The 24,299-nt window shown below is 40.0% G+C and overlaps 1 protein-coding gene across 2 annotated transcripts; it reads left to right on the top strand.

Moving 5' to 3' along the window:
* Positions 1–513: 513 nt before the first annotated feature.
* SMAD5 (SMAD family member 5) lies at positions 514–9,321 on the top strand. Of its 2 annotated transcripts, XM_009702031.1 has the most exons (6): positions 514–1,101; positions 2,371–2,622; positions 3,791–3,910; positions 4,548–4,769; positions 7,486–7,742; positions 8,697–9,321. In XM_009702031.1, exons 1-6 carry the CDS (start codon positions 699–701, stop codon positions 8,838–8,840), a joined length of 1,398 nt encoding a protein of 465 aa, XP_009700333.1. In that variant the 5' UTR covers positions 514–698; the 3' UTR covers positions 8,841–9,321. The 2 variants fall into 2 exon arrangements, with proteins under 2 accessions (XP_009700333.1, XP_009700334.1); XM_009702032.1 differs by lacking the exon at positions 3,791–3,910.
* The last annotated feature ends 14,978 nt before the right edge of the window (positions 9,322–24,299 follow it).

Here is a 24,299-nt window from a genome sequence, read left to right as displayed (position 1 = left end):
ATCTAATTAGTGCTCAAGAACAAGCAGATGCTTTAGTATTGTCTCCTTTTGGGAAATAAAGATCCATTTGAGAATGAGTACTTTAGTGCAGTACTGGCTGTGGAACTACTGGTTCCACCATGCTTCTTCCCTGTTCCTTCATAGGGAGTTTAAGTCTTCTGGTGAAGCACTGTGACAGACATATAATACCAATTTTAAAGCGTATTCCTCAAGCCTGTCTTCTGAAGGCAAGTCGTGGATTTAGGGAACGTTGTTAACAGAAACCATGCTGTCCCTTTGGTCTCTTAACTGTCCTTTTCCCCACTAATCAGTAATACAAGAATTGGGGACTCTGATCACATTTTACTTTATTTAGCTTTGGGGTGAGGTCCTAGTCCTTCTGGGATTTTGTTTTGAAACAGAATCAGGTGCAATGGCTGGGATTAAAACACAGACTCTTTTAATATCTACCTTTTTGTTTTACCACATTCTTGTTTACTAATTATTTGTTCACTTATCTTTTTAATAGAACTAAATTGGACAAATCGATCATTATTTTTGATGTGAAGACTTCATCACTGACATCTGTATGTTTGTTTGTCAACCTCCAAGAAATAATACAGGCCATCAGTGGCAATAACTGCTTTTGCTATACACTGACGTTACAAAAAAACCGCCAACAGACAAAACCCCACAAACCTTTTGAAGACTTGTGTCAAATGACGTCAATGGCCAGTTTGTTCTCCTTTACTAGCCCAGCTGTAAAGCGTCTATTGGGCTGGAAACAAGGAGATGAAGAGGAAAAATGGGCAGAAAAAGCTGTTGATGCTTTGGTAAAAAAGCTGAAAAAGAAAAAGGGTGCTATGGAAGAACTGGAGAAAGCCTTGAGCAGTCCAGGACAGCCCAGCAAGTGTGTTACTATCCCCCGCTCTTTAGATGGACGGCTTCAGGTTTCTCACAGAAAAGGCCTTCCACATGTGATTTACTGTCGTGTTTGGCGTTGGCCTGACCTACAAAGCCATCACGAGCTGAAGCCATTGGATATTTGTGAATTTCCTTTTGGGTCTAAACAGAAGGAAGTCTGCATCAATCCATACCACTATAAGAGGGTGGAGAGCCCAGGTATGTTTGAACATGGCTGTCTTAAAAACTGAACAAAATCTCCAGGAACCACTTACTGTTTGCTCTTTCCACCTCCTCCAGTACTGTATAACAAATTACATTTGGGGGAGTTTAGAAGAGGAATGTTCAAAGTGTGCTTTTCTGATGGGGTTTTGGGGAAGTGTGTTGTCTGTTCTGTAGTAGCTGTTTTTCTTTGTGGTAAATTGCACTTTTCCCACAGATATCTTAAGCCTGCTACCCTTAAAGTTAGTGGCCAAGTCCTAATTTCTAATAAAATGGAAAGCTGTGGTCAAAAGACTTCAGTTTCTTTGAGAAGCTTGTTTAAAAACCTTAGTCCTTGCAAGGAGGTTGGTAGCCTTCTTTCAGGAGCTTAATAGTTCATCAGTGAGTAACATGAATTGAAGAGATTAAAAAAAAAATAAAATTCTAGGACGTAGTGTTCCCCACTTGACTTGCAATTAGCAGACAGCAAAGCTGAACAGAACCAAGAGTGATGATCAGTTAGAGCAAGGTACGTACTGAATTTGTGTCAGGTAGCAAGTCTGCTGTTAAGGCATGTTGCCATGGGAGAAGGTGAGGAGGACTGTGGTTACAAGTGGAAGAGATGAAGTATGTTACTCTGGAACGTATAGTGAAAAGTTGCTTCTTTTGTTCCAGGTATAGTGAAAAGTTGCTTCTGTTGTTCCACAAAATGGTTGTAACTCTACTGCAACCAGCTGTAGTGCTCAAGTGCTCTACTGTAACACTGGAATGCTAGACTCCCAGCACTTGTGAATTCAAAAGTTAAAACTCCAGCTTAGCAGTAGTTGTATATTGTAGTATAGATTTTGTTTGTCTTCACTGAAAAGGACTGTATGTAACTATATAGCTTAACTATAGTAATATAGACTCTATTTCCAGCTTTTACTGATTTGATAATTATACACATGCAGTGAGTTTTGCACTTCTAAATCAATACTTTGGTGTGTGCCACATGTGGACTGTTGGTTTTTTTTTAGAAAGGTCTGCTGCTAGTTGCATGAAATATAAGTGTGTTTTTGCTCAGATTTTTGCGAGAGTGAAGTTTAAGTCTTCCATGAAGAATAATGTAAAAAAAACAAAGGGGAGAAGATGGGGTAGAGGCATGACAGATGAATCCCATACTGTTTCTGCCCCAGCTACTATTGAAATTTTCATGATGAGCAGAATAGCACATTATTGTATCTCTTTCCTTCTTTCTCAGTTTTTAATCTAAATTCATCTGGTTTTTGTTTGTTTTTTTCTTTTCAGTTCTACCTCCAGTTTTAGTGCCTAGACATAGTGAATTCAATCCACAGCACAGTCTACTAGTTCAGTTCAGGAACCTAAGCCACAATGAACCACATATGCCACACAACGCGACATTTCCAGATTCTTTCCAGCAACCCAACAGCACTCCATTTTCCATTTCGCCAAACAGTCCCTATCCACCTTCTCCAGCCAGCAGCACTTACCCAAGCTCCCCAGCTAGCTCCGGACCATCTAGTCCGTTTCAGCTACCTGGTAAGTACAGCCTAAATGTCAACTTAATGAAAATAATTGAAATGTCACATGCTGTTGTGACTTACTCCCTCAGGAATTTGTGATGCTTGCAATAAATTGCTTTTCCATTTGCGTTTTAGGGGGTTTTCTTCCTATTTTTGTCACTGGTCAGAGTTAATTGTAATAATTTTATTTTTCCAAATGTTTTTTTGTCACCGATACAATAGTGGTGAGTTATTTTGCACAGCTTCAACGTAGAACAACTGATACATACTTTAGAAGAATATCTAGCGATGAAAAGAAAGCAGATACAAGAGGCTGAGCAAGAAGCTTATTGATGTCTTTCTCTGAATAAAGACACATTTGGTATTTAACTGGAAACAAATAGCATATTTTTGGTAGAAACTTCACCAATTTGGGTGAAAACAGGGAAAAAACAACAATTAATAGGGGCAAAGGAAAGAAACCTTGTTGAGTCTATCTGGTTATTGGTGTGCTTTGTAAAGCCAAGAAGTTAATCGATTAAAGAATTTATTTTTCCGGTAGCTCAGTGGCCTCATCTTTGTGCTTTCTGACTGCACAGTGCTGCAAAAAGAGTTGCCCGTTGAGTGAGGTGTCCGTTTGGGATAAGTACTGTGATCACGGGGATGGATGCATTAACAGTGTCTGGAGGGAATTTCTGAAATAGGGGATGATAGTGTGTTGGTACACTGACTACTGTGCTGAACAGAAGAATGTAGAGATCCACACTTTTACAATGAACTCAGCCTACAGAAGCCTTCGTTATGCTGTGGCAAATAAAGTTATTTCTTCTACTACTTTTCGTTTTGAACACGGAGAAGAGGGTAGGCCAGAAAGCTAATGTTTGTGTGACGGAGTGGGAACTGTAGTCATCTTGCCCAGCTGCAGAAGTGCAGTTGTTAAAGAAAAAAAGGCAAAAAGAAAAAAAGCACCTCTCAGTTTTTCTCAAGAGTCCAATCTTGTTATTAGTCCCATAGGTAAGAATCCAACTGTTGAAGGAGTTTACAGTAAAGACAGCTGTCTGCGTTGTCTTCAGGTTACTTTGAAAATGGGTCCAAATGTTTTAACGTTTCTTGTTCAAGAGTGTTTTTGTGTGTTTACAACTGTAGAATGAATAAATAAATATTTGAAATTGTTGGGGTTTATTCTTATTCTTTTGTGTTTGTAGCTGATACTCCACCTCCTGCATATATGCCCCCTGATGATCAAATGGGGCAGGATAATTCTCAGTCTATGGACACAAGCAATACAATGATCCCTCAAATCATGCCAAATATATCTACCAGAGGTAAGTTGTATAGCATGGTGTAAAATTAACATAGTTTGGCTTCTTAGAACTAATGACCAAATCGACCTAACAACTTCAAATGGCGCAGTAAACCTTATTGGTAAATGAAGGCCATCTTGCAAGGCAAACTGGGGCTGTTACAGAAAGAATTGAGAAATAAAACTTGCCTTGCTTATTTGCATCTCTTGCTTTTAAAGCCTCAGGTGCATAGTACAGCTTTTAAGTTGAACTTTTTTCATTTCTCAGAACCAGTCTTTTCTGCTACCTTTGCCTCATGTTGGAATTGTAGATGCACAAAGCCTGTGAAAATGGAGTCCCAAAATACCAATTATAACAGATTTTTTAAGAGTAGACAGAAGAATCATGTTTCACCTGATACCACAGTCATATGTTCTTTTTTGTGTAGTTTTGTTTAATATCAAGCTTAAAATAGGAAAATGATTATAAAATCAGTAGAATAGCTAAAATACATGAAAATAAAAATCATTAAGATCTTAATCAGGACAGTTCTTACCCATCGTAACTGTTGACTAAGCTTTTAGTTATCTGTTGGTATTTTGGAAGGCCTGCTTTACAGTTTTAGATTTAATATTTTAACACTTGTGTGAACTGGTATTTCCATTTTGCTTATTTTCAGATGTTCAACCTGTTGCCTATGAAGAACCCAAACACTGGTGTTCAATTGTGTATTACGAATTAAATAATCGTGTTGGAGAGGCTTTTCATGCATCTTCTACAAGTGTCTTAGTAGATGGGTTTACAGATCCCTCCAATAATAAAAACAGGTTTTGCTTAGGTTTGCTCTCAAATGTTAATCGCAACTCAACAATCGAGAACACTAGACGACATATTGGAAAAGGTAAAGCTTAGTTGTGTTACACATGATTAAGAAGCTAAGTCCTTGTTTTTATATCAACTTCTGTATACTGCTTACTGCAACAATGATTATTCTCAGATAAGAGTAGTAGAAGTAATCTGTGATATATTGTCTACCCTCTCCAGTATCGGAAGACAACTTAGCTAGGCATGATTTGATTCTAAATAGTCTTGTTTAAATTGCATACATTTTTCTTTGGCACTAATTTAAAAGTTTAAATATTACCTCTTCCTTATCAAACTACATTGTCATAGGGGCTTGTTTGTAATGGTTAATGGTGGTCTGTATGTAAAATTTTGTGTTTCAGCACCAAGAAACATATTGCAGGACTTCCGATATTCTATGTTATATCTACTTCTTAAATCAGAGTCTTCATACCACTTTACAGTATAGCAAAGTTGGTTTTTGTTTTATTTTGTTGCTCATGCAAGGTATTACGCTGCTGTCTACAGTATGTTCAAATATCTTGCATGAGTTGGCAGCAGGACTTTGAAGTGCTAATGCAAAACTGCAAGGGCTCATTTGTCTGAGTGAGTCCATGGGGTGTGTATGTGTGTGGGAGGGATTCCTGGAGACAGCAGGTTTTGCAAGATCTTCTAGTTTTCCCGTACTGTTTGGCTGATAGCACATACAGATGCACGGTTTTCACCTTTGGTGGAATGTGCTTGGATTATCTTAAAATGTTGTACTCCTTTTCTATCTCCTTTTTTGTAACTAAGTCCTGGGAAGACAGCCCTGTTTCTGTTGTGCCTATCTAGAGGCCTTTTCAACACCTAAGCTCAGTTGGTACAGTTGGTCTTGAGTTTTGTTTGATAAAAGTCACTGTTGCTTGTAATGTATCTTGGAGACCCATCCTGTTGCTTAAGTCTTTTAATTAGAACCTACTTTAAACATGGCAAAATTTTGCAGATAATCCAGAGGCCATGAGTTGTATTCATATCTGTTGGAAACTTGGGTCTGCAATGCTGTTGTGCAAGAAAATGTAATGTTTTAAAGGGGAACAGCTGATTTCTGGGACATGGCTGGGTTTGTCAGGTTCTTTTGTTTGACTTACCTCTTTTTGATGGTACCAGCAGAGAAATCTTGTGTGTCTCCCTAAAGTCAGAAATGTAACAGAAATCCAACATAATGTTGTATAATACTGTTGGCTCCGGTGAGCTTTAAGATGTCTACATCTCTAATGCTAATTATTAAACTAAAACTTTGCTTTATGGTGAGAGTTCTGAGAACAACTAAGATTTTGGGGGAATATACTATTTATTTATGCCTTTTGTTTGCAATGTCTTGGGTTTTTGTGTCCTTAAAAAATGTAACAGAAATCCAACATAATGTTGTATAATACTGTTGGCTCCGGTGAGCTTTAAGATGTCTACATCTCTAATGCTAATTATTAAACTAAAACTTTGCTTTATGGTGAGAGTTCTGAGAACAATTAAGATTTTGGGGGAATATAATACTATTTATTTATGCCTTTTGTTTGCAGTGTCTTGGGTTTTTGTCTCCTTAAAACTACCCAATCCTATTTTCTAAGCTTTTTTCTGCAGAAGCATTGCCTTGCAAGCATAAGTGGCTTCTAATTGTGCATTGGATTATTTTTGAAATACCTGTGTTCTTCTCAGACAGTTAACATTACCCAGCTCCCCTCATCAGAGATCTCTCAGAAGGTCTTTACCCAAAAGAAGTTGGCTAGCAAGTGGTGGTCTCTCTCTTTTTAATTAAATAGGGTTGTGTTGTGAAAATGCATTCTTGCCCAACCCAGATTTTCTGACAGCTGCTTATAGTTGTCGAAGCCAACAGTTCCTCTGTGTAACCTTCATCCTACCTTAGTCCCAAGTGGATCTAGTAATGTTCACAACAGTTGCTGCTGTCTGAAAGATTAACTTGCATCTGTTGACTTGCGGCAGCCTCATCTGGCAAACTACCGGACAGTGTGCAGTGGATTCTCAGGGTATTGCAAGGAAGACTTAAACTGAACTGTATCCCAAACGTATAACAGTGGTGGGTGGGAAAAAGGGGGAAGATCTGGGAGAAGGAAGGTGAGTATGTCAGCTGCAGTAGCAGAGAGAATCTGTGTTTGGATGCTGAAAGGATCAGTGGCTTTTATATATTAATTTTTAGTCAGTAATAGTGTTCTATAGACTTAAAACTTAAAGGGAGGGAAGCATTTATGTACATAGCTGAATCCAGGTGGATGTGACAAATCTAGGGGCTTTGCTGATTTTAAGATCTGTAAAACCTGATGGTATTAAAGTTGTGCAACTAATTGAGCTTCTTTTGCTTGGTAAAATACCCTGAAAATCAGAGCAGACTGTGAATATACTTTCTCATTCATGTCTGTTGCGGTCCCTTCTCCCAGGAAACTTTTATTTCTGTTGAAATGCCATAGGCAGAAGCTACCAGTTTTATAAAACCGGAGTTTCTCTAGGAAAATAGCTTGAAATCAAGCTGTTGACATGTGGAAATCGTTTTTTCATTCTATTCTGTAACTGATGAGAGAAGGACATCTAGTGGCTGATGTGTGACGAAGCCTAGTGTATTTTGAAATGAGAAAGTATGTTACGATGTGGGTCAAAGAGCTTTTCTGAAAAGCTCTTCAAACAGAAAATTTACTTTATTGTCTCTGGTTTCGAGGGAGTTGTAGTAAGTACTATATTTTTGGAAAAAAGTAATTTGAAACGTTTTTATCTTTGTTTTCAAGGAGTTCATCTCTACTATGTTGGTGGGGAAGTCTATGCTGAGTGTTTAAGTGATAGCAGCATATTCGTACAGAGCAGGAACTGCAACTACCACCATGGCTTTCATCCAACAACTGTATGCAAGATTCCTAGTGGATGCAGTCTGAAAATTTTTAACAATCAGGAGTTCGCTCAGCTTTTAGCTCAGTCTGTCAACCATGGATTTGAAGCAGTATATGAGCTCACCAAAATGTGCACCATTCGAATGAGTTTTGTAAAGGTAAACAAATTATTTTGAGGGCATTTAAATTTATTGTGGATTTGGGTATTCAGCAGTAATTGCATTAGCACTGTAACAGTGTAGCAAAGCTATTCTGACCTGATATGGTTCTTTTCAGTGATAAGTATGTTGAAAATGGTTAATTTGGGGAGATTTGGGGAGAATTGATGCAAGAAAGGAAAAACGGAGATTGCTGCATTGAGTGTTGGCCATGTATTTAGTTCTTCAATATTCAGGACAGGGATTTAATCGTTGTCATTGCTAGAATTTTATTAAAGGAGATTTGAGCTCATGCTCTAAATTTGAAGGAACAAAGTGAACTGTAAGACCACTAAAAGAATGTGACTAGAGAGAAGCGTGAGTGATTGAAGAAAAAATTGCAACTCATTCAAAGAGATTAATATTTTTTTTAAAATTGATTATGGAAAAAAGACACGATTTGAATTTGTGAAGTCAACACTACTGTGAGAATAACAGTGCAGTTTTTCTCAAAATTGTTTAATCAAGATGCTGTCCACTTCAGATTTAGCATGGAGTCTAAACTTGGGCCTTCCAGGGTTTTTTTGCATCTTGTCCAAAAGATGTCTTGTTTATTTTGTCAATTACGATTAAGTACTGCTCAGTTTGAGGGTGTGGAGGATAGGGAGCAGGAGGGGGAAACAGAAAAGAGATGTAACCATAGCCGGGAGTCATTCTTGGGTCAGCAGTGTGCTCCACAGAGGAGCTGGTGTAGTCACTCCAGGTCTGTAGCAGACTAGACTTGATTCAGGCTTCCAGGTGCAGGTTCCTTCCCAGCTTCAGTTTTATTTCCTTTAGATAAGAAGTGTTGCTAGATTGTGAGTTACCTTAAGATAAGTATCATAGAACATGATGTCCTACTTCTTGTTAGTACAGTTATTTTGAAAGACAAGCATGTCCTCAACTTGATTGATAACATTTTGTTCATTTTTATAGGGCTGGGGAGCTGAGTATCACCGACAAGATGTCACAAGCACCCCATGCTGGATAGAAATTCATCTTCATGGGCCCCTCCAATGGCTGGATAAAGTACTTACACAAATGGGTTCTCCTCTTAATCCCATCTCATCTGTTTCCTAGTACTGAAATTCTATCTTCAGCCTTATTTTTAGCGAACTTATTCTAATTCTAGAGAAACTTCCAGTGTGGATACTGTGAGCTATATGGAGAATGGATCTTACAGTTTAACTTTTTTTTTTAAATCCCTTTGTGACCAATTCCATTGTGTATAGCTAATCAGTTTTACATTTCAATTTGTTCTTGTGATGCTTAAGTGACAGTTGAGCCCTAAGGGAAAAAAAGTCTATTGAAAAATTCAGAACACTTTTCCCCTCCTTCCCCTATAACTTAAACAGGCATATGTCTTAACTGGAAACTTTTCTTTTTGTCCTGTAGGGACAAGAGTTATGAAGACTGACTTCAGAAAATAAATACATATCATAGTTTGGGAATTTTTTTTTAATGTTTATGAAACTGTTTGAACATGTGCAGCTCCAGCTTGCCAGCTGTATTTTTCGCATAGCTGTTTAACATCTTAAGGTTGACATCTGTCATAAGCAAAATTAGACTTTATTATGGCTAATTTGCCTCAGATTGAACAATGTGATTTTTTTAAGTGTACACATGAAATATACTTTTTACAAATATTGGAGTGGTGTAAAAACACTTGTATTGTCTGTTGGAAAATGCTGTCATAAACACACTGTATATTAATGCAGAATAGCAGTTCTTAGCCTTTTCCCACTTCAGTTTTGTAATATCTCTTTTAACCACCATTTTAAATAGTAATTGATACAAGGTAAATGTCTTGCACATTTCTGGAGTAGTAATTCTTGTTTTGCTTTGATTTACACTCATACTGTTTGGATTTGGTTGCCAAGGCTATTTCTTTTTAGGTACCCTTCTCTATTTTAACATAAACACTACTATTTGTAAATGGCAGTGCTTACTACTTTTTGGAAGGAATAAGTTTTTTGTTTTCTTTTTGGTGTTCTAGCTGTTTATTTTACCTGTCTGGAATTGATCTGTGTTAGGCCTTTTTAATCTCTCGGTAGACATTACGCAGTATTAGTGATTACACTGTGTTTAATTCACTTTCAGTATGAGTTTGAGTCTCTTTGAAGACTATGAGTGGCTTAGCAAATTAGTAACTGAATGCAGAAGCTTTTACTTCCAAATCATGTAATTTAATACAGACCTGTTGGTAATGACCAAAAGTAATCACTTCTTTGTAGCCTACATGGAACAGTGGTCTTGATCCTGTCCCTGATGACAGGTGTTCGTTCAGAAGACTCATAACTGTAGTTGGCAACTTTATGGGATTGAAGGACTGCGTTAATATGATGGTGAAATTTCTCTCTTATGTAAGGAATCCTGTTGCCTGTACTGTTGTGTTACTTAGTAGAGAATTTAAACACTGTACTAAACACTAAAAGAAGTGAGTTAAGTAACATATGCATATTTTCCCCTTTAAATAATAAAAAATGGAGGCTGAAAGAAATACTCTGGGAGAATTAGAAGTGAATTATATACAAAATTTCTTTGCACGCAGAAAAAGACCTGTTGTCTTTTTTAACTTCTCGCCCTCCTTTTTCTCTTTCCTGAACACTTCTTCAGAAAAGGGTTCAGTGTTCAGGGGAGAGGCTGAAAACTCTAAAATGCAAATACTTATTAAAAGATGTGTTGCAGTTAATTACTGCAATCCTGAGACATTGATTGCTTACACAAGTTCTTGTGTCTTTTGTGGAATGACAGTTTCTGCTCAACTGTGGAAATCATGCGTCATATGGTACCTAAGTAACAAATGATCTTAAAGGAATGAAATTGTTTACGTGTCATTAAAATGTTTCTTATGAAATGCCTTAAAGGAATAAACTCTAACACTTCTGCAGAACCCTAATGTTCTCTTGTACAGGAATTTCTATATTGGTGTTTTGTTTTGTTTTGGGGTTTCTTAAAGCAGTTTCTCAAGTGTGTTTAAAATCAAACAAGTACATCTTCAGGAGAGAGGGAATAACATTATTTGCCGCTCACCTTTGGGGTCTTCTCTTTCATTCTGTGGAACTACAACCCGCAGATGGTTCTTTTGATCGAATAAGATGCAAAGTCAGTTGGCCACAGGTTCAGGCTTCTATTTTCTTCTCCCCAAGCCTGACTTTTGTCAAGTTGCTGAATATGTGTATTTGACACTACAGGATTTATTTTTTTTTTTCTTGACAAGCTTTTACAGTAAATGTCATGGCATACTGGATTAAGGAAAGATCGGAGTTGTAGGTACAAGATTTTACTTTATTCAAAATGTTTTTCATCTGGCTTCATCTCTGTTCACTTGTATGCTTAGAAGTGGCCGATTAAATGACTTGAGAATGGGTGCTAAAGTGGGTGTTCATGAGCCAGAGCTGGTGCTTAGTGCTAGTATTGTGGTTAAGTTGGCTACCCGTGCACTCAGCCGTAATTTCTACAATAATATCCAGTTAACTCACTTCTGATACTGTCACTAAGTACTAAATTACTCTGGCGTTTTTCTGCTTGTGTACGTATTCTTGAACTGTGATATATGCAGTGCTGGACATGTCTTTGTGACTGCTGATTTTGCCAGGGTAGGCTTGCAGGAGCAGACCCAGTAAGTCTTTGTCTATGTTCTACTTTTCTGTTCCTTCTAAGTAGGACTTTTTGAGAGCTTTTTGAGCAAGTTTTGTGTGCTACTGGTTTATGGTGTTCCTAATCATGTTTCATCTGTGCTGCTGATAACACAATTCAGATATCAGTGCACAGATGGACTGGATGGAGAACTGTTTGACCCTAATGTTTTAAGAGTAGCGATAGCAGAGAGTGCTGCTTCTGTTGCAGCATACTTGTGTATAGGTCACTTCTTAATCTAGATGGAGGGATGGAGAAATTGAATCAACTGGTAGAGTGGTAGTGGAAGATGGAGCCTTTCTAGTGTAGCTCAGCTTAGACTGAATGTTACTCTTCAGTGAAAACTGTTTTGGCTTTTGTAGTGTATTTTCTTCTTTTTGGGCCTCTTTACTTTGCACCAACCACAGCATTAACTAACAGCTTTGGCAATACCAGCAAAGAGCCTAGGACAGGCATATACTGAAGTTCTTTCTGGGTTTGCTTTTATAGTCACTAAGATAATATAGTAGCTTGGATATTCCTCCTTAGAGGGCTTCAGTCTCGCTGGCAGTCAATCCAGTGCCTTGAGTAAGTATTACGTTCATTTAATTGCATTGGACGTGAAGTAGTTGTACATGAGGGGATGACATTGGGTTATAGTATCTGCAGGACCAAAATAAAACTTTATAGTATGACTGACTGATGAGAGACAAATCTAACAGAACAGGCCCTTAGTAAAAAGAATGATGAAACAGCCCATGTGTTACGATTCGGTGTAGAATTGTTTAAAATACTGGAATTCTTTTGGGTTTTGCTTGAAGCTATGATTTTATTTTTTTTCTCCCACGGTATTACAATGTGAAAGTTGTCAATCCTTGGGCAGATACTCTTGCAGTGTAAGTGTAGAGAACATTAAAATGTGTCAGGCTTTCTCCCTAGTTTTAAATAATATTTTTTGGGGGGATATTAGTTGCCCAACGTGTTGCTCGTGATGGTTTTTAGGAAAAATGAACAAAAACCAAACCAAAACATTCTCTAAATGTTTTGCTTCAAGAGAAAAACAACTAGCTAACTTTTTTTTTGTAGGTGTGGAGTTTCTGTTTAGGAAGGTATCCCATTCTGAATTCAAATCGATAGACCAAACCATCAGATTACAACATAATGTTGCTTTATTGTGCTGCTCCATAAACCTGCTTCTGTGTTTGTTGCAAGCATAACCTTTATGCTTTTGTTTACATTGTAGGAAACACAGTTCTAGCAATGAGTTTTTTCATTTAACTCTAAACATCTTTTTATTTTGTTAATTTTAAAATTATTAGGTTTTGCTATGTTATGTTTTTAAAGATATTTTTTGCATACTGCTGCTCATATTTCAATAAACAAAACAAAAAAACCCACAGATTTTTCTGATTTCCTTTATCTGTAATTCAGTATGTCTCAAATACTTGTTTACAAGGGATGATTTATGACTTGTCATAACTCTCACTGCTGATGCCTTACCATGTACATATTCCTCCTCATGCAAATATGATCTTGTAATTTTAAAAACCGTTTTCTATACGTTTTTGGTAATGCAAAAGTGCATTCAGAAGCAGAGACTAAATTATTTCATTAACTTAAGAGTTCTTTTTTCTTGTAGAATGTAGCCAACCAAAACAGTATCAGTTTGTTGGTATTTATAAAAATATTTAAATCAGTAGTACAAAATATGTATCTGTGAGACTTCGACAACACTGATTATTGTGTTGGGGGGATGGTTGGTTGGTTGGTGAGTATCAGTTTGTTGGTATTTATAAAAATATTTAAATCAGTAGTACAAAACGTGTATCTGTGAGACTTCGACAACACTCATTATTGTGTTGGGGGGATGGTTGGTTGGTGGGTTTTGTGTGTTTTTTTTTTTTACCATTGTGGCTGTAAGGTTTTTAAACAACTGTTGTCATGTCTGAATGTGTAGAGCTTTAAACTGATGGCTGATAGCCTTTTCATTGAAATGAAGGCTGTTTGAATATCTCTTGAAACTCAAGTACTGTTCCAATAAAATGGAAATTTAGGAGAAGTTTAGTGAGATCTTTTACTGTCTATTAGCCTTATTTTTTAAGATTGAAGGGAAGAAAACTTTTCTCTTTGTTACTAAGATACTACAGAAATAGAGGTTGAAATAGTAATTGGTGGTGTGCACAAATTAAAAGAAAGCTTTTTTTTGGCAGGATGAGTACAAAAATACTGAATCCCAATTCCACAGGTATATCCGTATGAGAACTGCAGAAAGGACAAGTTATTTGTTTAGTATCAAACTGAAAGTAAAGTGTTGATACTGCTTGATCTTGTCTATGCTTCCTGCTTTGGGATTTAATTTGGCTAGCGGGCTGACACCTTGCAGTAATACTCTGTGAAGTTCTCTCATCTACTCAATGATAATAGCTTTTTTTCTTTGAATATGCAACTGCACTGGACTAAGGCGGATCCAGTCACTCAGTAATTTTTTTTTTGTAACTCCTGATACTGTTTTGATGCTTTTGCTTCCAAGACAATGATTGCCATGTAAAGTTCCCAGAAGATTTACCGTGATAGTATTACCTAGATGATACAGTCTAATTTGTGAGTGAGTAACATCTCAAATTAAGTGTTGCAGTGTCATCTTGGCTTTCCAGAAACTTTATGTGGACTTGTATTAATAGCTTTCTATAGAAGTAAAAAACAAAGGAAAAAGAAATCTTGGTTATTAAAAGTTTTAAATCATTATTTTATAGAATTGAAAGTTTTTGTTAATCTTACTAGCCTTTCTCCCTGGGGAATTTAGGGGTATAGTAACAGTTCATAATAATTACATCTCTGTGAGTAGCTAGCCGAGTAACCTGTGAAATTGTTCATTTATGGTGGTTTGTTTATTTTTCTAGAGGGGAAAAAATCTTTGGGCAAAACACACCTCTTCCACCCCTAGTCCTGCCTGCACTGTGTGTTAAATGAGTCAGAGGCTACTTCTGCTCACTGCTACGTAAAAAGCAAATATATCACTGCCATTTAAAGTAATTAAACATTGGATGTCCTATACTGCGTGCCAAGAGAAATCTCCCTTTCCTGTCTTGGAGTGCTCCGTGCCCTGTTGTAGCCAAAGACTGTGTCTTCTCTGACACCATCCCAAGAAATCCTACTGATCTAGAAAAACTGTTTCATAGAAGTTAGGAAAACTTGGGAAATTACTTTTACTATAGGCACTCTGGTCAGAGGACTTTGGTGACTGGAGTGTCCAGTCAGTGCATTAAATCAAGCTTTTCCAAATAGCTTTCCCAAACTGAGCACTTGATATAATGGAGATGCTGATTCCATTTAACTTGCCAAATTCAGTGTTTTGGCCTCTATGATTTAAAGCTTGTATTTTCCAGAGACTGCTAGCATAAAAAAATTATCAGACTATGCTCAGTGATGATACTGACTAGTTTCCCTTGAAATCTTAAGCACTGTTAATCTTCTGACTTAGGATGCAGAGCAGGCTATCTTTTTCTGTGTGCACTGAGGCATTTGTAAAATGTCCCAAAGTACCTGTGAATTGTCAGCCACTCAGTTAAATGTAAATGTTTTTAGATACTGCATCATCTTCATGCTCAATTAGTATCGGCAGGAGAATTGACTTGCACTGATTTGTAGTGTTTTGTAGTCAGCCAGTGTTAGGACTTTGGGTTGGTAACAGTGCACAGAAATAATCATTCCCCTTAGTTTTGGATCTCTGTGTATAAACTTTGAGGTAAAGAAATATCATCCTGTGTATTTTTATCATATAGGCGCAGCAAAGATGGTCGTCTCTAGCTCTCTAGTGTGAATTCTCACTCCAACCACTCCCAAATTTAATAGTGAATCAGAAGAAAGCTGCATGCTGGAAAGTAGCATACCTAGACTGAAAAACGCAGCCTACGCAAGCTATAGAGTAGAGATATGAGACTTGTGCAAGCTGTCTGGCATCTGTCCCCGGACTTCCTATTATGGTGTGGGAACAGCAAAAGTCAAAGTAGAAACTAAGTTTTTTGAGGAAAAAAAAAACCCAAAACATTAATCCCCACAGCACAAAACCATCACCAAAACTGCTGAAAGGACAATACTCTCTGAGTCCTAACGTCTTGCTGCTTCTCCCAGATGTTCAGTTGTTCTTTTCCATGATTTTCCAGCTCCTGCGAGTTGGAAGAAGGGTCCTTTAGCCTTCTAAGTAACATCATTTTCAAGTCTGTGTTCCTTTTACTTCTTACCATGCGTGTTGTCTCCTACACAGTTGAAGGGGAAGATGTACCCAGGTTTTCAGACACACTGGGGAAAACTGCATGTCATGCCTTGAGTATGTGCTAGCTGTTTGTTGCAGGTTGATTGAAACATGCAGTCTGGCTTTTTCTCTGCCCTAGCTTTCTGTATTTAGCAGTATTTTCCTCTAAACCCATCCTAAGAGGTCTCCAAAGTCAAGCACAGTCAAAGGACTAGACCTCAAGATTCCAATTAAGAATCCTCTGGCTGATTGAGTTCTCGGGGCACATTCACATTAAAAAGGGGAGAGCAAGCCTTAATAAAAGACAATTTAGCTTGAGCACAAACATGTACAACACCTGTGTGATAGGTGCTTCAGTGTTTTACAATTTCCAGGCAGTTTGCATCGAATTCTTTTAAAATGTATTGTTCTTGTTAATGGCCTTACAGGGCCACATGTGCTGTACAAATATTTCTTCAAGCAATGTTTTTTAACCCTAGTTGAGTGAAAACCCAAGGAAAGCTCTGGCTTGGGATTTTCTTAATCCTACTGTTCTCTGCTTGTAAAGGTAAGCCTGAGGCCACAGTTTCATCAGCTGGTAGGTGTGGTTGTAGGGCCTGTGGGGGTCCAGTTAAAATCAAAATGTTGCAGCCGCTGGCAACATATAATGTTGAAACGACCAAAAAAAATCGGTCTAAAAGTTCATTCCAAAAATCTGGAGGCAGGCAGTCTATCCTGGCAGTGATACCTTGCCAGGCAAGACTTTTTTTTCACTACTACCTAAGTTCGTGCTGGATTGATAATCATCTGCTCTTCTAAGGATGGCAAGAAGCCAGCATTGCAACAGTGTCCTGTTTTCTGAGCGTGGTGGTCACACCTGATCTAGAACAAGCAGTTGCTGTTGGGCAATCCCGCAGCACGCAGTTCTGTCTGAATGTCTCCGTTGAAGGAGCTCTGCTGTAGAAGAACACTAAAAGTATTCACGTTAATGCGAGAAATGAAGACTGAGATCTATAGAGAATGATATGAGAAGAGCACATCGTTAAATTCTTTTATTCAGAATTTTTGCTGTGCTAGCCACAATGTTTAGTTTAAACGTATGTGACTGGGGAAATGGCTAACAAGCCAGACCAGCTATAGCTGCAAAGTGGCTTTATGCCAGGTCAATCAGTTCTGTATTTAATTGATTAACTCTCTATATTGCTGTTGGAATAGTCCTTGCTGGTGCTACGCTGGAGGGAGGAGAAGCAGGACGAAAGCAGTAAGGCAATGCATCCCGAGGGTGCTCACGGGCAGCTGTGTTGCTGTACATCACCGGAGCCCACCCACCTCTTGCTCAAGGTATGAGTGGGTTTGGCACGGGACAAGGCTGTCATCAAAGGAGTCTCTGAGTTAGTGGGGACTTGGCTGCTCCGGGATGGGGTAGTGGTTGCAGAGGCAGCGACAGTGTTGTGGAAGTGCTTGAGGTGCGTGTATTTGCTATGGGCAATGTAGGACAACTAAGGCAAGGTAGAAGTCTAACAAAGACGAAATGATTGGTAGCTTTTATACACATCAGCAGTTTAATGTGAAATCTCTTTTTTTTTTTCAGTCTTGAGTCTTGTAAAAGAAAATAAAATTCAAACTCATGTTCAGAAATGAGCTTACTTAGTTAGCAAATCCCCCCTGCAAAGACAAACCCTGTATGACTACTTCAGCTCCATGGAGATGCAAGGTGAGGGGTTTGGGGTGTGAGGTTCTGGAGGGTAGAAGCTGTTGGGACATCTCCAGCCATTTAACAAAAAAAAAAAAAAAAAAAAAAAAAAACTTTTAAAACTGACAGCTCCTTTCTTCTCAGACCAGTTTTATTTTGTTCTTTATAAATACCTTTTTTCCATTCTCTTTTTGAAGTTGCACATCTGTTACTGCAAACAACCTGGTTATTTCCAGGACTAAATAAGTGCTGTGCAATCCAGTCATTCCTGTGAAATCTCGTTTTCTCAAGTCTCTTTGCTGACGGAAGTTTCTACATCTGACTCATGAGCCTCTCGAGGAAGCTCTGAGGTGTCTGGGTGATTTCAACTTCAGAGCTGCATTGGAGGAATTTGAAAGACGATACAAAATAGACAAAATAGGCTCTTTTCTGCAAGAGCCAAATGGAGACTTGTGTCCTGAGATCTGTGAGATCTCAGGTCTCTGGTGAAGAGTCTCATTCCGAAAGATCTTTATAGAAGGAATTTTCCTGAAGTTTCCTGTATGAGATTAGAGATAAAAACTGTATCTTAAACCTGGAAGTGCAAGTTAGGAGTGAACAGGTTGTGTCCACGGAGATTACTCACCAGTGGTACTACAGGCACTGCCTGGGCAAGTGCTCTCCCCTGCAGGGAGGAATTTCATATTGCCGGGAGGGTAAAAGGGAGGGAGGAGGAGGAGGAAAAAAAACTTGCAAAGATGTAATACTGTGTGTAACTCGCCCAGGAGACTTTCTGTATGGATTAATGGATTTAAACCAAACTTCTTTGCTTATACCTGTAGTTTCTGTATTTACTCAGGGTCTTGCGAGTTAAGGCTTGGAAGAAACAACTTCCTAAAGCCAAAGGTGCTGTGAGCACAATCCAGCTGTCTCTTCGTTTCATCTTCTCAGTCTGATGTGTCTACCAGCATTTTAAACGTTCAGAATACCAGGTGGATAAAGCTGCTGCTTCTCAAAAGTTTTAGGAGAGCAAGGGCCGCGGTCAGAGCAGTGTTCAGGAAGGGACGCTGCGTTGGCGGAGCAGAACCAAACCCCTCGCCCAACACATCTGCTGGGATGGGATCTGGCTGTGTGCTCCTGTGTATGAGTTGGGGGCAGCTGCTTCTCACCAGGAGATCCAGGCTCGGACCCTGCTCAGCCTCTTCTGCCATTCTCTGAAATCACTCTTTGTACATTTGGAAGGACAGAAAGAACTCAGGAGGACTGTAACTAAACCCTCGCTCCTGTTAGCGCTCGCTAACAGTTTTATGTAAGTCCCCAGCCTTTTCTCTTTCTTTTCTTAACTGAAGCTGAGTTGCGGAGGAGCTTTCGACTTAGTGATTCCTGTTTTGAAGTGGTGTCCTGGGATAAGGGCTTTTCATTTCTTTTGAAGATACTACTAGAAGAAAACTCATTAGAGCAAGTGCAGTTACAAATGGCTGTGACTCTTACAGTTTAACACCAGGTTGGAGTGTGATGATGCAACGCAGCTTTGCTTTCCACTTTGCCATGCAGCACCAGGGTGTTTACCAAGCTGAGGCATCCCAAATAGACATGATATATTTAGCTTTTGGGATGTATTCTTTGCCTTTTGCTTTGCTCTGTAGTTTGACAGATTTGTGAGTCCTACAGATTAATCCTTTCCAGGCATTGGTTGTGATGGCCATGTGGCATGGGGTGTAGAAAATGCTCAGCTCCTGGTTTTTTGCTTGGAGGAAAGGGAAACGCAGGAGGGCAAGTGCCCACAGAACAGCCCACCACAGCCCACCTACGGGTGGGAGGTGCGAGAAGAAAGATGGGTCCTGCTGTGCCCCCAAAATGTTAACAAACCCAGTGTTCAGGCAGAACAATGGGATGAGTGAGCTTCCAGTTTTGGGGTGCTTTTGCAGAGGAGCATCGCGCTGCCGGTTCCTCCTTGGTTACTCAGTACCAGCGCTGTGGCAAGCTCCCCGCGGGCACTGTCTGTGCCAAGGGCTCGAGCAGCCGAGTTCAAAACCATCGGTGGGCCCAGAGCTTAAAACCAGCAGACTGAAATAGAAGAATAATCCATCGGAAGGGTGACATCAGATGCGGAAGGTCTCCCTGCTTCCAGGTGGAAGTGATGAGTTGTTTCCCTATCCCCAAGGAAGAAGAGTTAAAACCTGATTTAACATGTAGGTCCTGATTCAGCAGAACACATAGCCATGTGTTTGAAGTGTATGGATGCTCTCCAAAGCGCTACGCGAGCTACTCAGCTTTCGAAAGCAAAGCATATGATTTAGAGCTCCTCTGAACTGGGGCCGCCCTGCTTCTCACAGCATTGTGTCCCAGATTTCTGATGTTTTGCTCATCCTTCGTGTTTTAGCATATCGACCTCCAGCCTGCCCCAAAGAGATGCCGTCAGGGGAGGAGGCTGCTGCAGGGCTGAGAGCGTCGAGAGGCTTTTTTGAAAGGCACATTGAGAAAGTGGGGTTTGCTATAAAGACACGGTGAATGGTGTATTTGTGTCAGGGGCAGGAGTGTGACTGGCAGAAGGTGAGGGGAAGGGATGAAGTATACGTCTGGGACCCCCTGTGTGCCGTGCACCTAATAAACCAGTTACAAGAAGTGAGTAACTGCCCGTCGGTCCCTCTCCTCGTGTGCTGGTGGTCGGGAAGTGGATTTTATGGTCAGCTTGAATTTGGGGCCTGGTGTAAGAGGATACGTCAGATGTTTTCTATACATACGGTTCATACATTTGTTAAAATGCCATGAACAGAACTTCCTTCTGCAATAGAAACGGTTCTGGATATTGATGAGAGCAACACAGAGCATGTAAAAAAGCTTTCCCAGTAAAGCAGCTAGCACGACAGGTTCTTCTGGGGTATTACTCCAACTGTCAGGCTGTGGAGAAAAATAGGATTACTCTGGGGCTATTCTTGAACATTTAAATAAAGTACAGTAGGCTGCAATGCAACATGTGCTTTATCAGGTTCCTAGGCTTTTGCCAGCAGAAATTCTTAGACCGAACTCGTTAGGGCTGATAGCTGAAAACAAGCTGTCGTTACTTAAAAAGAAATAAGAAATGCCTGATTTGATAAAACTTGATTTATTCAAAAAGGGCTGAGATAAACACACTTGAATTTATTCTTGCTTTCTACATTAGAGTAATTACTTGGAATTACACCAGTTAAATTTGGTTCAGACGAGATAAAAATTGGCCACCTATTGAGGAATAACATATTTGAGCCTGTTATATAGTAGTTTAACTTACTCCAGTATAGTCAACTATGGTAACCAAGACAATGACATGGAAGTGTTACCAACTGTGCAATTTCTGTAAAAAAAAAAAAAAAAAAAAAAAGACTTGAAACAGGCTCCTTTATATACATGTTTTTGTCTGCGTACTCAAGTACAAGCCTGTATGTGTGTGTAATTGCATTGTTAAAATCTCCTCATTTGGATTAAATAAGTTACGTACATATATACACGCAGCACCTCTGCTGTGCTCTGCATGTTAGGAATGGATTTAGGGGCACAACATCTGACACCACTTGAACCCCACTCTTCTGATAGATGATCCACTAGCAAAAACTGGAGCAAAAGTAGGGTTTAGGACTCTCATTTCTGGGTAGCTGCAATTCAGTTAGATGTTGAACCACTGGGGTCAAAAAAAAAAAAAAATATAAAAAAGCCCTTTGCCCACTGTTTGTGGGAAATACAAATACTGCTCTGGGGTTCGTGCAGTTTGATCTGGATTTGTGCTGTAACTGCAAGTTTACTACAAATCGACACCTATAAAATAGCATGTCAGCTAGCAAGGTGAGGCAGAGGCTTTTAGAACAACATGGGATAGCTAATAATTTCAAATGGTGTTTTTTGCTAGTGATCAATGTTGAATCAAGCTTTTGCCGTATTGATAAAGCATGCTTCTAATTGTGCTCGATTTATATAAAGAGCAAGGAGGGGGGATATTATGCATTAAAGCAACTATTCCTATAAAACTGTGGTTTATGGCTTTCAGAAGTTATCTGCTTTGTGTGCTGAACTCAGAGCACTCTGCTCTCCCCTTCATTAGTTTACATACTATTAATGATATTTATTTTCTCTCCTTCCTTCTCCCCATCCTGATTATTTTGGTTTCATGCCGTGGTGAGTGATTTCCTTTGTAGCTTAAGAAGGTTGAAACCAAATTCCTTAGGTATTTAGTGTTTCACATAACTGGTAACTTAAAACCTGATCGACGATGCAGTAAAACATCAAAAACACCCTTAACAGAATCACAATCAGAAGTCTAAATAAACATTTTTCATTTTCTCCTCCTGCCTGGCAGGACTCCCACTGCATTACCACGCAGTTTCAACAGCAGTTGAGAGAAATGGGTCTGGAAAGTAAACTCATATCCTCAGCGTGGAGCCGTTAGGTAAATATACTGTATTTTTTACATTTGATGCTATGGTTTCATAAACATGGGTAACAAGCTCCACCAGATGCCCAAATCAGAGACTGTTGTTAATGCAAATATCCTTGTATGGACACTGAATTGGGTGGATGATGATGGCATTTGCATACATATAGAGCTTAATCTGGAATCATGGGGCAATTTTTTTGCACAAAACTGTATAAATTTGCTAAAGCATTCTCTCTTTAGTTCATAACAGAGCTTTTTATTTACAGCTATTCCGACTTGCATACAGCATATTTCTCAGCAATCTTTTCCTGCGATGCAGCCCATTACTATAAAGAGGGTCACATCCCTTCACCGACACATGGCAATAACGCTTTATTGCACAGGGTTTCGGGTGCCTGCTACTCTTGTCGTACAGGGTTGCTCTAGTGTCAGACAGCTTGTGTCCTCCACGGGCTCCTCGCTTCTCTGAGCGATCTGTCGTAAGGAAGAGTAGCAAAAAAAGAATTTTTCAGCTGGCAGTTTATGAAGAGCACAATGAGTGTCACAGTCAAGAGCAGAAAGAAAAACAAAATGATGTAAGTCACCAGGTCTGGCTTATTTATTTCCCCTTCTTTTAACACCCTAGCTGTCGACATGTAAAAAGCGGAGGAGCTCACGGGTCTCGGTGTGCCGCTCAGGTAGGGCGTGTTGGTCTGAATGATTAGGTGAGCTTCAGTGGCACTGGTTGAATTTAGCAATTCACTATACATGTTCTTGCTTAAATTTCCTCCACGGTAAAAGTAAAGCAGGAGAGCAAACTCAGTCAGTCTTTGGCATAGGAAAGAAATAATGTTCCTGCTTGTAACAGGCTGAAAACCAGCCACATTTTGTCTAAAAGCAAATTAATTCACTTGCATGGCTCAGTGACTTTCTTTTAAATCTTCTTGGCTCCTATTTACAGCATTCATCCACAAATATCAATCAAAAATGATAACAGGTACCTCGTGTCCTGGCCCTTGTTCCCCCAGCACACCTGTTTTGGGGAAATGCGCTGGATCAGCTGCTGGTCAGCCGGGATGGGCTGGGAGCTCCGGGAATCTGCTGGGAGCCCTGCTCCACCTGCATGGATGGGGAAAGGCTCTGCCTGACCCAGCCCCAGTCCTGGCAGCCGGGCAGAGAGGAGCCAAGGCTTTGGCTGGCAGCACTCGCTCTCCGTGAAGGGAAGGCACGATGGATTTCCAGGTGGTTTTCAGAAGAAGTGGGATGCGCACAAATCCGGGGTTAAATGGCATCTGCGGGGAGAGGCGGCTGCTTGCTTTGACATCCCGCTGAATTTGCCGTCGCGGTTCTCTGCCTCGGGAGGCTCCGTGCTGTTGAAATCCTGGTGCTGTGAAGCATTAGTTGACTTTCTTAATCCCAGTTAACGGCACGCTGTGGAGCTGATGTTAAGAGGCTGAGCTTTCCAGGCACTCCTTTTGATTGCTTTGTGAAAAATGAATTTAAAAAAAAAAAAAAAAAATTGTCCAATGTCCCTTTGTTCAGAAAAGTAATACCAAAAACCTCTCTGGGAATGGGAGGGGGGGCAGTTCTTTAGAAACCTTCTCTCTGCCTTCGGCTCAGCCGAGCTGTGAGGTGGGACTGTGCAGGGTTCTGTCAAACATGACTTTTTCCCTCCGACAGAAGCTCCACCGCAGCATCACTTGCTACCGTGGGAAGGGCAGAACTGCATGGTGGTGCCGACCGGCTCCGCAGCCCGTGGTGCATCTGGCAGTGACACGATGCTAAAAAGGAAGAGATCTTCTGATGAATCCCTGTGAGTGCCTGAGGCTCTGGCTAGAGATTTTGAGCTGGGGGAGGGTAGCAGAGAATGGGACAAAAAGAAGAAAATTACCTCAAAACATTTTTTTTCTTCCTCAGACTTCTATTGTTAAAATCTAGAGTAATCAGAAAATGCCGTGTGTTTTGGTGTGGGTTTTTTTTTTTTTTCCCCTTCTATATGGTCCCCAGCACCCTCTCCAGCCTGACAATTAGCATGTTAATTTTTTTTTTTTCCTTCCATCAAATTGCTTTTATGCTGCTATTAGCTGCTGGCTGCTTGCCAGCTCGCTCTCACAATCGCTCACTCCCATGCATCAGATAAGCGCTGTTAATACTTTTATTTTAACGCGTTGCAACTTGAAAAAGGGGCTGGGGGCAGAGCGGGGGGTGAGAGGACCACTTGGTAACTGGGCAGAGGAAAGGGTGAAACACCTTCTCCAGTCCCAGGGTGCCGATCCAAGCAAACGCTAAAGCTGCTTATGATGAGATATTGCAGCGAACGGTCCCGGGTGGTTAAACGTTTCACTTAGCGTAATAGATGTTTCTGCTGGGAGAGGAGGAATAAAGAGAGGAGAAAGCCTCTGGTCAGTTAAATTTAAATAAAATAAAGTCTCTGCTAGAGGGCAACACCCTCTGAGGCCTTGGTCTGCAGGTTCCTGATCTTCTCCCAAGCTCCAGGTGCTCCAGTTAAAACCCCTGTGCCTCCAGCAACTCGGCTGGGCGGTTGAAGGCTGCCTCGTCCCTGTTCGCATCCTTCTGCGTCTGTCCTCAGAAAAGCCACTACCTGCGTGTTTACCTCCAAGTCTTGGGGAC

Source organism: Cariama cristata, unplaced genomic scaffold, assembly GCF_000690535.1.
Source record: "Cariama cristata isolate BGI_N322 unplaced genomic scaffold, ASM69053v1 scaffold10386, whole genome shotgun sequence".
In the NCBI taxonomy this organism is placed as follows: Eukaryota; Metazoa; Chordata; class Aves; order Cariamiformes; family Cariamidae; genus Cariama; species Cariama cristata.
This window is presented reverse-complemented; position numbering and strand designations above follow the sequence as displayed.